At 40.2% G+C, this 17574-nt stretch overlaps 1 protein-coding gene across 6 annotated transcripts in view; it reads left to right on the plus strand.

Moving 5' to 3' along the window:
* FAM13A (family with sequence similarity 13 member A) overlaps positions 1-14877 on the plus strand; it is a 175812-nt gene extending 160935 nt beyond the window's left edge. For 5 of the 6 annotated variants that reach the window (XM_089526127.1, XM_089526128.1, XM_089526126.1 and 2 more), the window contains 6 exons: positions 367-450; positions 3970-4065; positions 9955-10038; positions 12196-12392; positions 13001-13102; positions 14318-14877. In XM_089526127.1, coding sequence (XP_089382253.1) covers positions 367-450; positions 3970-4065; positions 9955-10038; positions 12196-12392; positions 13001-13102; positions 14318-14444 — 690 coding nt within the window. In that variant the 3' untranslated portion in view covers positions 14445-14877. The other variant, XM_089526129.1, reaches the window with a different exon arrangement.
* Positions 14878-17574: the final 2697 nt, after the last annotated feature.

The following is a 17574-nucleotide window of genomic DNA, read 5'->3' on the forward strand; positions in this document are numbered from 1 at the left end:
CAGGAAGACCTTTGGCAGATCTCATGGGGGTTTCATCCCTACTCCATTAAGATCGCCTTGGCTTTCCTTACCAATTGATATGTGTGAGGTGTTACCATCACCACTACAAATTTCCTATCAGCCTTGATGTCCATGTTCCCTTCTCTCTAGTTATTCTCACACTTGCATATAGAAGCTCCTTTTCATATTATCTTGGCTCAAATAAATATTGTTCATGAGGGCTATGTAGTAAGCCACTCCTTTTGAAGTATTGGAATGGGGCGGGGGGGGGGGATTGGATGTATTTGTAGAACTGCCATTCTTCCCAATTATGTTTACAGTTTCCCTTTTTCTCTGTCCACATCCTCTCTTTGCATTTTTTCATAGGACATGACTAGGGACCAGATAGCAGCAGAGAAGGTGGCTCTTCAGAAATCCCTCTTGTATTACGAGAGCATCCATGGAAGGCCAGTAAGTACATAAGTACAACAGCATTCATATCAAGCATGCTCCATACTGAATGTATGTTGAAAGCCAAATGGAAATAGAGGAAACCACTCCCATTTGTTAAATGTATGGTAAAGTATAATAGTGCAAACACCATGATGGCTGACTTCAACAGAATACAGTGGGACCTCAGTACCCGTGGGCTTGCCATCTGTGGATTTAAGCATCAGGGACGGCAAGCCCATGTTGTCCCCAATGGCTATGAGTGCATGTGGCCACACCACTATTCAGAATGGCCGCCATTAGCCCCAAAGGCAGCACATGCACATGGCCATACCGCCATTAGAGACAACAGAACTTTACCTGAAGTCCCGTTGTCTCTAATGGTGGTGCAGCCGCATGCACACACTGCCATTGGGGACAACCTGACTCGAAGTCCCGTGGATTTTGCTATCCATGGTCTGGAACGGATCCAGTGCAGATACTGAGGTCCACTATACTTCAATATTGGTCCACCCACAGTTAACTGACGATTCTCCCTCTATGTCTTGTAGCAGTGTTGGTCACTCCTTCCTGATTCTTTGTTTAGGAGACTTCACAGACCCCCTCCCAATAACACCACAATGCTATTTTTATTGACCAAAATCCTCGTTTTCATCCAAAAATATCTTTAGGTGACAGTGTTGTGTCTAAACACACTTTTCTCTGTCTCACACACACACACACACACACACACACACACCCCAAAACAAGCAAAAATTGTATTTAAAGATGGCCAAAATGCACATTTCCAGGTCCCAAAAACAGTGGCATTGAGCTCTGTAGGAGATCAGAAGGAGCTTTCTGACTTTCAGTGTGCACTGAATTAGATGAAAACTATTTTGCCACAGTCTTAGAAGTACCAGGAGATTAAAAAAGAATGGTACAAAACCAAATAAGCTTTACTTTTGCAATATTCTTTTTTAAATCACTAGGTACATTCCTACTTATAATGGTGTTTTTCCAAAGCAGTCAGCAATATGCTTCCCTCTTTTTCTAAGGTTGTCTTTCTCTTAGGGGGAAAAAAAATCTGGTTTACTAGAAAAAAAGATTACACTCACCATTATGATACTAAATTCATACATTATGTATAGTTCTACATCTTAAAATCAAGATCAGACAATAGACGGATAAATACTAAAATATGTAATTTCTGTTTTTTTAAAAAGCCATCACCATATGATTATTTTGGGGTTAAATTTTGTCTATTTTATTATAATGGGTTAAGGCTAATCTTGACCCTTTTTCCCACCACTTTTTTCTTTCTGGATTCTTTCTGTTTCTTTTCACTATATGGAATAAATGTCTAACTGTAAACAAAGTGAATACAATACAGTTTGTTTTCCTATACATCATACACTAAAACACAAGTATTCATAATTTTAAAATAATGCACAAACCCAGTTCTAGCCATGAGAACAGGAAAGTTTAGTGCCGCCTGTCACAGAATACTGATACAGACAGCCAGTTTATAAAACCATAAACTTGAGGAAGCTGTTTAATTTGATAAGGTCTCCAACCTACCACAGATGGGAACAAAATAATTATATTGTGGGCTGGAATCCTGTCCAAGCTAAACTAGACCCATGGGATCAATTGTTAAACTCCTGCCTCGATCCACAGGGAGAGGCGGGAAATATACAAATAAAAATTATTATTATTATTATTATTATTATTATTATTATTAATGGTGATCAACACCTAAGTAAATTCAATTGATTTAGTGCCTCTACTCTGGTTGGCGCTAATGAGATTTATACCATGGTTTTTAATATTACAGGTGACCAAGGAAAATCATAATAGATTATACTTTCTAAAATTGTTTTCATGTCAGTTTCATTCCACAAATATTTTTAAAAGCTCTATAGAAATTAATGTGGAAACCTTTAATTTTTCCACAGACAAGCTTTTCAGTATGGGTTCCTTTCCTCCTGTTTAGTTCCTCATGTTCTTCACCTAGTATTATATGCTGTATTATTTGCCTCAAATTTTTGACCCTGTATTATTTGCCAGTGTTTCAGTATTCTGTGGAGTAAGCTTTAACTCAAATTGACACCTCTGAGGGCCATTTCACACCATATGCTTTCAGTGCGTGTAAATTAAACACTCACAAATTGTACTTTGTGTTTGACAACAGGCAGTGCTGCTCTTGACCCCTCTCCAGTTCCTCTAGTGTTGATTCTTACAAAACGTTGTTGACAATTTGACATGTTAAGGAGAACAGGTTGGAGTGATGAGCAAGTCATATTACTGCTTGTTTTGAAGACAGCATTCACTGCTCTGATTATTTTTTCCTATGAATGAATGAATGAAATTTTATTCTTCCAATTTTATTCTTGTTTTCATTTTTATCTCTCATACCAATTTTGTACCATTCAGTCTATTGTTTAAGCATTAACAGTTGCTTTGTATTTTCCGCCTTACAAGTCATGCTTTGCACTCCCTGTCTAACAGCAGTGCTATTACTGCCAACACTTCCATTATAGCTTTCAAGGAATGTTACATTCACAGTGGAACGAAAACAATTCCAAACTAGTTTTCCTCCTCTTCATATCCAGGCATTTCTTTCTTGGTGATATCATTGATAAGAGTGCACTAATAAAATGGAGAATAAGATTTGTAGCATGTTTTGGCATTTCATAGATAGTAGCCCACTTCATCAAATGGTACTGATCCATCAGATTCACTCATTGTAGCTAATGAAATGGTTTATACACCACAAAAGCTTATACAGTAAATGATGTAACATCAGCTATTTTTATAGATTTATTTATTTGTTTGTTTAGCATGCTTTTAGTCCACCAAATAATACAAGTTCTCTCAGTGATTTGCAGACAAGTACAAAAAGTAAAATATAGGCAGTTAAACAATTACTACAAGCAGTGCATAATAAAACAAAGATGAAACCACTATCAAAGAATCAAAACACAGTTAAACAATAACTACAAGTAGTGCATAATAAAACAGAGGTAAAACCGACAGCAAAGAATTAAAACACTGGGACATATAAAGCTAAAGCAAAGTGAAACCAAACCAAACAAACACACTTAAATGAGTTCTTTAAAGTTTGAGGAGAATAAAAACATCTAGCACGAAAAGAGCTATATATGTGCAAAGCCATTCCGCAGATGGTAGGGAGCACTGAAAATGCCCTCTGTCTTTTAGCTTCCCATCACAACTCTTTTCAACAATTATATACCCAGGAAATGGGTACCAAGGGGGAGATGGATAAGGAAGAGTGAGTCTGGAAGCTCTTCCTTTATGTCTGTGTGGCACCATTCTAACTCCTCGTCAATTGTATTAATACACCTGTTCCTAAGAAGTTTACCTAAATAATTGGACAGGGAAATAAAATGCCATGTTTTCATTTCCAGCACCTGTTCACTCGTTCCGCCTCAAAAGAGTTTCAACAAAGATTAATGAAGTGATGATAATCTGTTGCTGCCTCCAAAATCCATCACCACCCTTTGCCTTCATCCAACTGTATTTTTCTTTTCTTTTAAGGTAACAAAACATGAACGGCAGATGATGAAGCCCCTATATGACAGATACCGTTTGGTCAAGCAGATCCTCTCAAGGGCCAACACCATCCCAATTATCGTAAGTATGCATCTGTTGTGAGTGTTCAGTTTGACTGGCTTTAGTCTCCATGCTGGCACAGTAAGAGAGAGCATCCCATCTTCATGTGTTGTGCTGACCCCATTGTCTCAGATACAAGCCAGTTCCACATGCCCAGACTGTTACAAAGCAGTGGGAAGAACAAAGGGTGTGTTGTGTGAAATGGGATACTTCTACAAGGAGTTTGTATAAGTTATGGCTCAGTCCCTTCAGACCAAACTTAAGTTTGAAAGTTCAGTTTTGGAGTTGTGGTATCCCCCAAGAAGATCTTAGTCTGATGGGACACTATATTTCATATGAGCATTGTCATCTGTGCTAGATCCTTCCCATGGTTTTCTGCTATCATGCAACTGAATAGTAAGAAAAGAGGCTTGCAAGTTCATCTCAGAGGTGTGTATATCTGATCCCTGGTGGTGGATATAGTTTTCCAGTCCATAGAATGGAATGCAGAGTTTGAGAAAATTGGTTTTTGGACCACAACCTCCAGAATTTCTGAGCCAGCATGGGTAGTGAGGAATTCTGAGAATTGCAGGCCAAAAAAAGAATAACCTTTCTAAGGTGAGACAGTGATTTCTAGCATCCTGTTAGTGAATTCTGTTCTGGCCATGCAATGCCCCAAATCCTCCTCCAGCTCACCTTGTAAGCAGCACAGCCCCCTCCCCTACATGGTCATTTTTATATTGTCAGAGAGCAGGCGAATTAACAAGGATGCATCCAGGTATTTACCTTTAGCTGGATACGCTGCAAGGACATTTTCTGCAGGGACCTCCCAAGTGCCCTCAGAGGGGTTGGTGGATGTCTGTTGCAGCCTGTCTAGCTACAAGAAAATAGTTAGCTGTGTTCTCACACATTCCCCTGGTCTCTAACAACACAAAAATGGCTGTGTTGGGGAGTGGGAGGCTGTTCTGCTTTCATGGGGGTGGGGGGGACTAGAATAATCAGACATAGCTACGTGATACATGCACATCTTCCAGTGCAGGATCTTGGCTATTGTTTGTATAAACAGTGAGCACATTCACCTTATATATGTTATTCCCCTGCTTCTTCCTTAATTTTTTTTCTTGGCATTCTGGACTTCAAAAGTTTTGGCTGTTTACAAAGGCCACTGTGCCCAGCAATCCTACCATGTCTTGGCTTGCACTGAGTTGCAGGAATGAGCAGCTTGGCCAACTATGTGACTTGGTCAAGTCAGTTACCCTTGAGATATCTTTGGCTGATAGGAATGAGCAAGCCAAGCATCCTGTTCCTGACCTTTAGAGGTCAATATGAACAAATAGCTGCATTGTCCCCCACAGGCATGCACTCACAGAGAGAGAGAGAACTCTTAACTAAGCAGAAGCCTCCCTGCACAGCTCTGAATACACTTTTTAATTTTGTTGTTTGTATGAACTTTTACAAAGCCATGATGGAACATGGTGGCTTGGCGGTTAAGACACTGACTCTGACGGTCACAAGGTCAGCAGCTCGAGAGCCACATGATGGAGTGAGCTTCTGTCACTAGTCCCAGCTTCGGCCAACCTAGCAGTTTGAAAGCATGTAAAAGTGCAAATAGATAAATAAGTACCACTTCGGTGGGAAGGGAACAGCATTCTGTGCAGTCATGCTGGCCACATGACCATGGACTTGTCTTTGACAACATTGGCTCCCTCAACTAAGTAATGGAGTTGAGCACACACATCCCCTACTGTCGGACATGACATGACAATCATGTCAAAGGAGAAACCTTTACCTTTTACCTTGCACAAAGCCAGCTGAGTTACTGCTGCGGAAAACATAGAAAGCAGACTGGATCTCGAGAACCAGAATGTTTAAAAAATCAGTTTTTAAAAAAATGAATACACAAATCTGTAAGCCCAAACACCCAAGTTACATAGTTAGGAGATGAAAATTGATACACAAGGCACATTTTGGGCAGAGAAGAGTGGCATTATTAGTTATTTTTGAAATTGAGAGATTGTAGGACATGTGTTTGTTCCAATTTTTGTCTTAAGCTGGACAAAAGTTCAAATGAAAGACAGCACTGTAGTAGAAAGCAGTAGATACTTTGTCATTGTTAACTGCCGTCACTTCGACTTATAACAGCCCTATGGATGAGAGACCTCCAAATCACCTTGTCATCAACAGCCCTACTCAGCTCTTGCAGACTCAAGGCCATAGCTTTGTTCTTTGAATCCATCCATCTGTAATATGGTCTTCTTCTTTTCCTACTGCCTTCTGCCTTGCAAGCATTATTGTCTTTTCTAGGAAGTCGTGTGTTCTCATGATATATACAAAGTACAGCAGTCTCAGGAGTTTATCACACAGGAGAAATCCCATGTAGGAACGGGGGTTTAAATCAGAAAAAAAAACCTGCAAAAGTGGGTTGATTTCCACACGACATTGTTGTTAAGTGGAGTTAACCTGGAAGTAAAAAGGAGTGGCTTTTTTCTACTTTCCATTCGGGTTAACACCAGTTTAACAATAATGTGTGTGAAAATCAGCCCACTTTTTCAGATTTTTTCCAGCTTTTAAATCTTGTTTTTGCACAGGATTTCCCCCATGTGATAAACTCCCGGTTTAGTTAGCTTGGCTTCTAAGCAGAGTTCAGGGTTAATTTGCTCTAGGACCCATTTATCTGACTTTTTAGCAGTTCATGGTATCCACACAACTCTTTTCCAGCACCATATTGGAAATGAGATTATTTTCTTCTTGTTGATTTTCTTCACTGTCCAGCTTTCACAAGCACACATAGAAATTGGAAATACAGTGGCATGGGCAATCATAACCTTAGTTTTCAATTATATATCTTTACACTTCAGGATCTTCTCTTGTTCCTTCATAGCTGCCCTTCCTAGTCTTCTTCTGATTTCTTGACTGCAGTCTCCAGTATGGTTATTGACTGAACCAAGATATGTCATAGGGGACATAAAATCAGAAACTGACATATCGCTTGACCAGTGAACTACAGGGCCTATCTAATCTCTCACTGCTGAGAGAATGTAGTGCTTCTTTATAGCCACGAGGATTAGACACTATGGAGATTATCACATGGACAAATAACCCAACTGCTCCCTAATGGGATGCAGCCGGGGTGCGGGATGCAGGCAGGTATTATTGCTTGTAATTTGCTTCCACTTCTGCTGGGCAGCTGTATCCCAAGTCCCAGGCGATCTTCGAAGGCTGCTTTTCAAAGACAGAAAGCTTCCCAACTTTGAAAAGTGGCCGCCAAAGCGTGCCTGGGATCCAGGATTCAGCTGCCTGGCGGAATCGGCAGCAAATTAGAGCGATAATACCTGCCTGCATCCCGCACCCCGGCTGCATGCCATTGGGGAGCAGTTCAGTTATTTGTCCATGTTATATTCTCCATTGTTTCCTTCCTTGCTTGCTATCTTCCCTACCTCCTTAAGAGAAGGCCTGTATACCAGCCTGTATATAGGGTAGTTGCTATCTGGTACATTAATTGCAAAGATTTTTGTGGGGTTTTCGAGCTATGTGGCCATGTTCTGAAGATGCCAGCCACAGATGATGGTGAAACATCAGGAATAAATTCTTCCAGAACACCGCCACATAGCCTGAAAACCCTACAAAAAACTATGGATTCCGGATGTGAAAAGCCTTCAACTTCACAATTGCAAAACTGCTTCCTTGGCCTTTAGACCATTTGTATCCTAGCCAGTGCAAACATGAGATGCTTTCATTTTACTCTCAGCCTGTTCCTTTATTTTAATGAATAAGTGTTTTATTTTCATTCCTTTACTGGTGCCAGACCAAAGCCTGGGTCTTGGCAGCTGAGTATGCGGCTTTTAAAAAATAAATATATTCTCTAGATTGAATGCATGGGACGGCACATAAATTACTCAGAGGTATTGCTTATGTTCTGGCAACCACAGGCTTCTTCTAGGCCTTGGGATATGATCCATTGAGTGATTCCTCTCTTGTACCTCCTGTTGAAATGATGAGCTGGTTCATGAAAACATAAATACTACCTTCAATCCCATTAATTTTAGATAAGGCAGGAGAACTGAGGAAGAGAGTTTCACATTGAATTGATTTCAAATAACAATACAACTAAAAAATCATATTCCTGGAATCAGTTTAATATTTCACATGCTCTGTGGTGAATCCCTAAATATCTATGCCTCAGTCATTTGGATCGCCTTACTATCCAGAATTCTCACATCATTCTATTTGAATATGATTGAATGATGAGCCCCTAAGTCACTACGTAGCTCCATGTGTGCATCAGAATTACTCCATGTGTGCATCAGTAATTTGCCTGTATATTCACTTTGGCTATGACAGCGCTGACTTCATCTAAGAAGCATAATGGGGAAAGTAATCATGAGACACTCTTTTGTATGAAATGATGGAGAGGTCCCTCAGACTCTGGGACTGAATACTATCTTCTGGTCTTCCCCAGATGGGCAACCCTCCCCCTTCTCCATGACATCATCATATGGTGGTTTCCCACCTTTTGTACACTTTGTTTCCCAGTTCTCAAAAGTTGAAACGACCCCCCCCCCCCCCAGGCTAAGTGCTTCTCAAAAAAAATCTTGGGAGTTTCCAAGTCATTTTAGTCCAAGTGTTCCTGCTTATTCACTGATGCTGCCGCCTCTGCATCTAGTCATTCCTGAAATAATCCTGCTTTTTCTGTTGCTTATTCTGGCAGTGTCCTTTGCCCTCCCATACCGAGCACCGTATACATGGTGGCAGTCACCATGTGAAGCCAAGGAGAGAAGCCTGTGGCTGTTTGGGACTCCTCCTGCCTGCTGTTCCCTTCCTTGCTTCCTCATTTTAGACTCTCCTTTCTCCCCTCTTCTTGCTCTAGGTCTTTTCCATTTTCCTTGCTTTCTGGCTTTGCCTTCTTACCCCCCTTTTCACTCTTCCCCCATTTCCCCTCCCCTGGTCACCCACCATCTCATTTCATGTCTTTTCCCCATCTAGTCACCTTTCCGTCCCTCTTTCCATCTTAAACCTCCTTTGTCTTTTCTACCCCATCTCCCCCTTCACCACTCCTCCAACCTTCATCCTTTGCCGTTGTTGTTGCTGTGTGCCTTCAAATCAAATCCAGTTTATGGCAACCCCATCATGGGATTTTCTTGGCAAGTTTCTTCAAAGGGGGGTTGTTATTACTGTCCTCTGAGGCTGGGAGAATGTGACTTGCCCAAAGTCACCCAGTGGGTTTACATGTCTAAGCCAGGATTTGATCCCTGGTCTCCAGAGTCATAGTTCAACATTCAGACCACTACATCACACTGGCTCTCTTTGCCGCTATACAGCACTATACAAGAGGAATTAAAATTTCCTGAGGGTAGAATGGATATGCCATGGAAAAGAAAGCATCCCCACTGAATACATCACTGGGAGGGACTGCCAAAAATGAAGCTCTAATCATCAAGATAGTAGAAACACACAATCGCTTTTTTAAACTCACCTGGGCTGTGAGGATACCAGGAGTTCACTGGAAATATATCAGTTCAGAGCAAATATAATCTGGTTCTCAGAAATAAAATTGGCTTGTACAAGAACAAAATCCAATTTCCTGGGGGTTTCCTTGTCTGAAGATTGCGTTGCAATTTTAAAAGGTCACAATACTTCTCCTAAGGCTTATTTGCTGGCAGCATGCATGAGCTTTAGAGTAGAGTAGGTAGGCTGGTATTTTTGTCCCCCGTCTTCCATTGAAAGGAGGAAAATTTGGCCCACAAACTGAAAGACTGTCTTTGGTACCGAAGGATTGCTGTGATTATTATTTTCCTACATGCTTTTTCTTTTAAATGCATTCTTGGAAAGACTTTCTGTTTATATTTGGAAATGGGTAAGGAAGAAGAGATTTGGGATGAGGAAGAGGAGGAGGGAATCATAATGTAATCTGCTTTTTATTACCTATCACAGGGTTCCCCCTCCAGCAAGCGGAGAAGTCCTTTACTGCAGCCCATTATTGAGGGTGAAACTGCTTCCTTCTTCAAGGAGATAAAGGTAAAGGAAAATCCCCAACTCCTAGTATTACCATAATTTGCTCATCTTGTATCACTTCCATTCTCTCACATTGAAAATGGTATGTTGTCGTTGTTGTTCCCAGTCACCAATTCTTCTGTTTTTCTAGGAAACAAAATTAGGAACCGTTTTTGCCTGTCTGTCTGTGTTCCATTTACTCTCTCAGTCCCCACTTAGCCTTCAACTGCCCCCTTGGTTCTCTTGGCTCCCTTTAAAAAAAGGAAAAAATGCTTTCCATATAGATACACATTTAGACTGGCAAAATGCACAATTTATTTGTTACTCTTTTTATTGTAACCTCTTATTTAGATTATAATTTTTGCAAGTACTGCTTTCAAAGGTCAACCTCTTCTCTCCAAAGTTCTGTGGCTCATACTTTATGCCTTCTGCATGATGTATACGTTCAGCAGAAGGAGGTGGCAGAATCTAAAGCAGTCAGAATGAATTTTACTCATTCACATTGTAGGTGCAGGATCTAATTTTCAAATATGTTTCTCTAGGAGAGTCACTCCTTTGAAAAAGAAATCTAGAACACTGGGAGGGGAGAGCTTCATTTATATACCGCTTCATACTGCCTATGCAGTGCCTAAGCAGTTTACAACTGTAAGCCTTAAGAATGCTAGCCAGTTGTGGGAGATGATGGCACTTGTAGTCCACCAACATCTGGAGGGCCCCATATTCCCTAATCCTGCTGTGCACACTTAAAACTACATCTGCCCAGGCCTCTGGCCAATATTATAGCAGTTTTGCAAACAGATTATATTTAGCATTTACATGGCTTATTGTTTTTTTCAGGCACACACTGCAAGACATCTATGCAGACATCTTGTCTCCTTGGCTTCAAGGACAATTAAGCAACTTATCTTGCCATTCCCAGAAATATATTCCTTGAAGATTAAATGTAATTGTGAATGTTAGTTAATGCTTGGTTCTAGTGGCCCAATGGCTACAGGTTTTTTCGGTGCTGTAATAACTGTGCTCTTTGTCTGCTGGATTCCAGCTGGCAAAAGTCTCTCTTTGTATGTCTTTTGGACAAGAGCAAAATCTTGGCAAGGTTCACAGTGGGAACGCTACAATTAAAAAGGAAGCTAAAGCCCCAAAGCCAGCTCACAGTGGTAGCCTTCATCGCTGGCTTCACATCTTCTCAGCCCTACAAAATGAAGCCATAAACCATAAAATCTCAGGGCCTTTCCAGTGGCCCACCATGGGTTGTCCAGCTCTGCTGCCAAATTGCTGCTGAAAAAGTCCTCTGCTTCCAGTATTACTAGGCTTACAAGTATGTTGGTAGATCATTTAAAGACATCTTTGTCTTGTGGATAACAGATTTCTTGTCAGTTAAAATGATATAATTTTCATTTTGATGCAGTTTCTCAAGGCTGCATACTTGGTAAGCCCTTCTGGAATGCTTTTAATCTCATTTTGACTCCTGTGGTGATTTTCCTCCACTGTATCTCACTAATCATGAAGAAATTATAGAGCTTGCTCATCCTTTTATGAGCTGTTGCATATTCAGGTTTGCCTGATTTATGATGCTGACCAAATGTAAAGTGGGCTCCCTATGGTGGCCAGGATCATAGCTAAAGAGGGGGTAAAATTAAAGCATTGACCCCAAATAAGAATTCTAGTCCTCCCAATGAAATTTTCTTCAGTCATCATTTGTCTAGCATTGTAGGAACATAAAATTTCATTTGAGCATTTAGGAATATAGTTTAAGCTTCCAAAGCAGGCAGGCAGGCAAAGAGACCAAGGGAATGTGAACACAGCAAATATAAAAGTTCTATGTTGTCATGTGCCTTCAAGCCATTTCTGATTTTTGATTACTTGTTCCGAAGATTTTTGCCATTAGCTTCCCCTGAGGCTAGAGAGCATGTGAGGCCACCTAGAGGGTTTCATGGTTGAGCTGGGAATTGAACGCTGGTCTCCAGAGACGTAATCCCAACACTCAAAATACTACACCATGCTGTATTTTCAATGTCTTGCTGTCTGCAGTGGTAAAATTGATGCCTTTTTTTCCTGCATGTTAGACTAAAGGCCCTTGCTGTGTCCACTTTTTTGTATTGTAAATGGGATTTTAACAGAAGATGCACTGCAAAGGAAGAACAGCTGATGGTAATCAGGAATATAAACATGTCTTCACAGGAAGAAGATGATGGTTCTGAAGAAGACAGTAACACAAAACCAGATCTCACTGTCACTATAAAATCAGACTGCAACGTGATAAGTTTTTTGGACCAACTGGAAGATGACACTGATGGCTTTGTTTCTCCAGTTGATGACAGGATTCCTTCAAGAGGTGGCCAGGACATGGGGCTGTCAAATCTTCATGCTGCATCTATGTACGTATGGTTTCTGGCAGTCCGCTGTATGCCATATGCTATACAGCAGACATACTGTACCTTCCAGTGAGAGAATGTCAGTGAGAGAAATATATAATATAATGGTAATATAGTAATAAAATATCATATGATGTAACATCATGAACAGTGAGTGATTCCTTAAGAACAGGAGCTGAACAAAAACGTTAACAAATCTAGATCGCAGGATCACAGAATCACCACAAAACGCGGAATCCCCGCAGAACTATTCTGAAGGTCTTTAGCAGCTGTTGACCAGCTAGGACTGCTACCACACTGGAGAATTAATGAAGTTTGATGCTGCTTTAACTGTCATGGCTCCATCCTATGGAATCCTGGGATTTGTAGTTTGTTGAGGCACCAGAGATCTCTGACAGAGAAGGGTAAATATCTCACAAAACTACAGATCCCAGAATTCCATAGCATTGAGTCATAAAAGGATGTCAAACTGTATTCTACAGTGTATATGCAATCTATATGGTGGTTATTAAATCTTGGTGAGCTGTCTGTGATAATATTTATCTCTTTTTTAATGTTTGGATGTCTGTGTTTTCTTTTCTTTTTTTGTTTTGTTTTGTTAAATGCTGCAGGCCAGAACTTGTAGAGCAGCTTCAAGAAGTCAGAGAAGAGAAAAAGAGGATCAGGAAAAAACTGAGAGATTTTGAGGATAATTTTTTCCGACAAAATGGAAGGTAACCAGTTCAGCTCTTTTTAAAAAAGTAATCTCTCACCACCTTGAAATGTCAGGACCAGAAGAGGGAAATGTTACTTGTTGGAGTACAGTTCTCAGAATCCCCTGGCCAGAATGACCATTGGTCATACTGGCTGGAATATTCTTAGAGCTGTGTTCTAAAAAAAGTAACTTTATCAAGGTCTGATCAGATCATAATACTCGGTTAATATAGTTCACGTCCTTACTAATAACCCCTTGCCAGCACCCTTTTCTTTAAAATCACACACTTCCCCTTCCATGCTTTTGAAGAAATTAGCATGTATTCATCTTTTTCTAGTACAAGGTGCTTCATTTGTATGTTTAATTTAGGCATTTATTTGATCAGCCATTCTTGGGGAATCTATTTTGCCAAATATATCTGTAGAAGCAAAGCAAGCGCAGTTTTGAACCATTCAGAAGTTACCTTTTCCCATGCATTTGAGCTTCTGACACTTGTTTCATTAGAAAAGTTATTTTCCAGACAGCTGATCATAAGAAGAAGCCAAATAACATTGGTGCAGAATTCAGTGGCATTAATTCTCATATTACTCTTAGGGGATTCTGGTCTAAATCTAGAATTAATGTGGGAACTATTACAAGAGATGTGTTAATGTAAGAGAATGGCTGAAGATTCCAGAACTGTTTCTAGAGCCAACTTCCAGAGTGTCTCCTCCAATATTGAAAACAAATGGTTATTCCTATTCCATTTTGGGGTCACATGAATGTAGTCCACAAGACATGGATATGGTTTACAAAACCATACCATATGGTCTAGAACAGTGATGGTGAACCTTTTAGAAGCCCAAATTGCAACCCCAAACCCACTTACTTATTGCAAAGTGCCATGTCCCTCTGGCTTTGTAGTAACAAACTCTGGGAAACTGTGCTGGGGCGATGGCACATGTGCCCAGAGAGAGGGCTCTGAGTGCCACCTCTGGCACACATGCCATAGGTTCGCCATCACTGGTCTAGAAGCTTCCTTAAATAGATGGAACCCCTTCAATTCTTGGGGGAGCCAGCCTACACATACCTTCCATCCTCTTTTTTAGGGAATAGGGGGAATCATCACTGTCAACCTTGCTGTCAGAACAGTAAAGGACAGTGATTGTTTAAAAGGCTTTCCTCACGCATAACCTAGGAAGGTGTTGTTATAGTGGAAGCTGCTAGTAACTGTTTTCTTTCTGTTCTTCTTCAGAAATGTCCAGAAAGAAGACCGTACTCCTATGGCTGAAGAATATAATGAATACAAGCAGGTTAAGGCCAAGCTGAGGCTGCTGGAGGTCTTAATCAGCAAAAGAGATATTAGTTCCAAGATCATGTAATGAAGGCACATTCAATGTTGCCAATAGAATTAAGAAGTTGACCAAGCCAAAGGAATGATTGCTTGAAGAACTCAGCAAGAGTCTTATACCATGAGGGCCTTTTTAGCAGTTCTCCCTGGATTGTGGCTAACAGAAGAGGGGAGGAAGGTTGACAACACCTTTCTCCACACTTGTGGCCTATTTTGCCTCCAGCACAAGTTGGAGGAAGGGGGAATTAGGATGCCCTCAGAAGACTCTGCACCCAGAAGGTCCTTTTGCTTTGATCAGCCTGTGACTTGTGAACTGCTCAGACTAACCGAGTCTGATTTATATCTTCTCTAACATGTCAGTGCAAAAGAGGCAAACTAGTTTGAGTTATCATGAATCTCCAAATAATTGTAACTGTAATTGTCAGACCAATAAAGCACCCAGGTCTGTTTTAATGGGGAAGGGCTCACGTTCTGCGGTGATTCTGTGGTTCTGCAATTTAGGTTTGTTGACGTTTTAGTTTGCACCATGTGGAGCCTGAATTGCCACTTAGTGGAAAGCAATATGTTGCTAGCTTGGCCTTCAACGTGACTTTTTTTTAACCTTTTTTTTTTAAAAAAAAAGAAAGAACTGTGTCCTTTGTGGATTTTTGTCCCTCCTGAAAAGTTATCTCACAACTGCCTCATCAGTTTGAATAGAGAAGAAAAACAGCTGAGGAGGTGGACCCCTCAGAGAAATCTGTTTCAGATACTTAATGGTGACTTCAAGTGATTGTTAAGTGGAAGGGACTGGGTTGTGATTTTTCTACCATGTTGTGGGTGACCCTAATGTTCCTCAAAAATATTATAGTAGCAGTTCCTCAACAGAACGATCAGTAATGGAAGACAATAGCCTCCTCTGTTGTCACTTTTCTTCTGTAATGATGGGTTCTTGGTTCACGGGGGATGATAATGAGATCTGCCTGCTGGTTACTGGAATACTTTCTAGAAGGTCCAAAGCATGCCATCTGTGGCTGATGCATAGGGGTTTCTCAGCAGACAAAATGATACAGAAAGGCTTCCCCATCATTAAAAAGTGTGACATTCTCTTAATGTTTTTTTTAAGGGCAGTGTCAGTCTGTGCTGTTTCCTTACACTGTAAGAGCCAGCGGCAAGGTTGTATTCTTTCTTTCATATTTAGCTGCAGCTGCTTGTATGGCTGTGTTGCTATACTTTCAAATAGCTTATGTAAAATTGTAGGTACATTGATGCACTTTAGAAAGAGAGAGAATTTTATATTTTTTTAAAAATCAAAAACAAATAGTAAGCATAACCAAAACTGTACTTTAAGAAAGAAAAACAATAATAATGTTTTGCCTACTTGGCCTTTTTGTTATGCCATTCTTCTGGGGAGGAAAAGTATGTCTAAAATTCAGTTTTAGGATCTGTCTACAGAAGCAAGCAGCTGATGGGAATGTTATGTTGTAACCAACAGAAACTTTTCCAACACCAGCCCTAGGAAGTTTTTCAATGTGTGTTTGATAACAGTGAAGAATGGCTGATCAGGGTTCATAGAGCTGCTTCCTTATCTGTAACTATGAAAATCTGTTAAATTGAAAACTTGATTACAAAATTCACAAATCCCATTAAATTAATGCTTGTCATAACTGAATAGCAATTATGAAGATTTTCTGATTAAAATTGATGCACAAAAATGTGGGCCTGGATCCAAAGAAACTAGTACTGTGAGCCTAAGCAGGGGTTGGAATTGTGAAGCCCTAGAGATTTTGTTGAACTGCAGATCCTTCGGCATTGGTTATGGTAATTAGGGCTGTTGGGAGTTGGAAGTTCAGTGACATATGGTGAGCTGCACAGTTATCATCCATAGCCTAAAGGAACTGTATGGCTATTTCCCTCATAGATCAAATCCTTTATTGCCATATGACAGAATACTTTCGAAATTGAGGGGGCAGAGGCATGAAGAAAAAGTAGCCAAAAACTTCACTAGGCCAACACAAGCCACTGACTTGAGCCTCTCAATGCAATCCTGTACATATTGACTCAGAATTACGTTTCACTGAGTTCAGTGAAATAATACTTTCAGGTAGGCGTTACAGGACTTCCTCCTAAGAAACTCTTTGGATCTCCATCATCATTTTTACTACAGCTTTTCTTACCAAAATTACTGCTTGTAACTTTTTTTTAAAAAATGTTATATATCTAGTTTCAGAGTCTAGATTAAGATAACCTCTGTCCTGTGACACTAATAGAGTGATGCAACATGAGTGAGAATGGTTCAGATGTGGACCTCAGTTTTCTGTTTGAGCCCATGTGCTTCTATTTCAAAATGCTAATATAAATAAATGAGGTTGAGATGTTTATTTTAAAGCAAAATAAGAATGGTAATTAATGAATCACACTCCGATATAAATGATTCCTAGAGTCTACTTCTAAAAATGAAAAAAAAAACCTGGTAATTTGTGAACAGGCAAACAGTCCAATCGTTAACATTTTTATATTAAAATAAATGTGGAACAGTGAATGTTATCTTCTCTGAATCATTTTGTTAGGCTTCCAGGTTTGATTTGTGTGGTTGTGTTCAGCCTGAATATTTTGTAGCCTAAATTGCTTTTTCTTTAACCAAAATGAAAGCACCTGCAGGTTCAAGGCAAGGAAAATTGTATGAGCTAGGCTTCCTGATGGGTTGGATGGCATGAAATGGTTATTTACCCCCAGAAGAGAAGCCAACTCCTATCAAGGTGTGTATCTGGTGCCCAGGTCAGCTAAGTAAAAACTTGCTGAGCTCCCACAATCCCTGTGACAATTCTTCTTGCTGTTCAGAAGAGAAAATGGCCAAATGGGAAATGTCATGCTTATCCTCCCTGACTTTGAAAGATTAATCCCTTTTTAAGAGGATTTATGTTCCTACAATTGAAAAATGCCAGCAGGTTCTTACAGTTCAATTGCACTCCTATCGCTATGGTGAGAAAAGCAGGTGGAAGGAGTGGTTGGAATCTGATCCTGCTCTCTTATGGGCATAACCTGAAAAGGGTGAAAGAACTTCTCAACAAGTTTGGTAAAGTCCTCTGAAAAGTTACAGACGCTGGCTGGCATCCTATTAGGTATTTATGTTACCATAAACTGACGTGCAGTTTCAGAAAGGTGAATCGCTCATATTATGGTGT

The sequence above is a fragment of the Sceloporus occidentalis genome, unplaced genomic scaffold (assembly GCF_023333645.1).
Source record: "Sceloporus occidentalis isolate IW3139 unplaced genomic scaffold, rSceOcc1.0.p SCAF_5, whole genome shotgun sequence".
Classification (NCBI taxonomy): domain Eukaryota; kingdom Metazoa; phylum Chordata; class Lepidosauria; order Squamata; family Phrynosomatidae; genus Sceloporus; species Sceloporus occidentalis.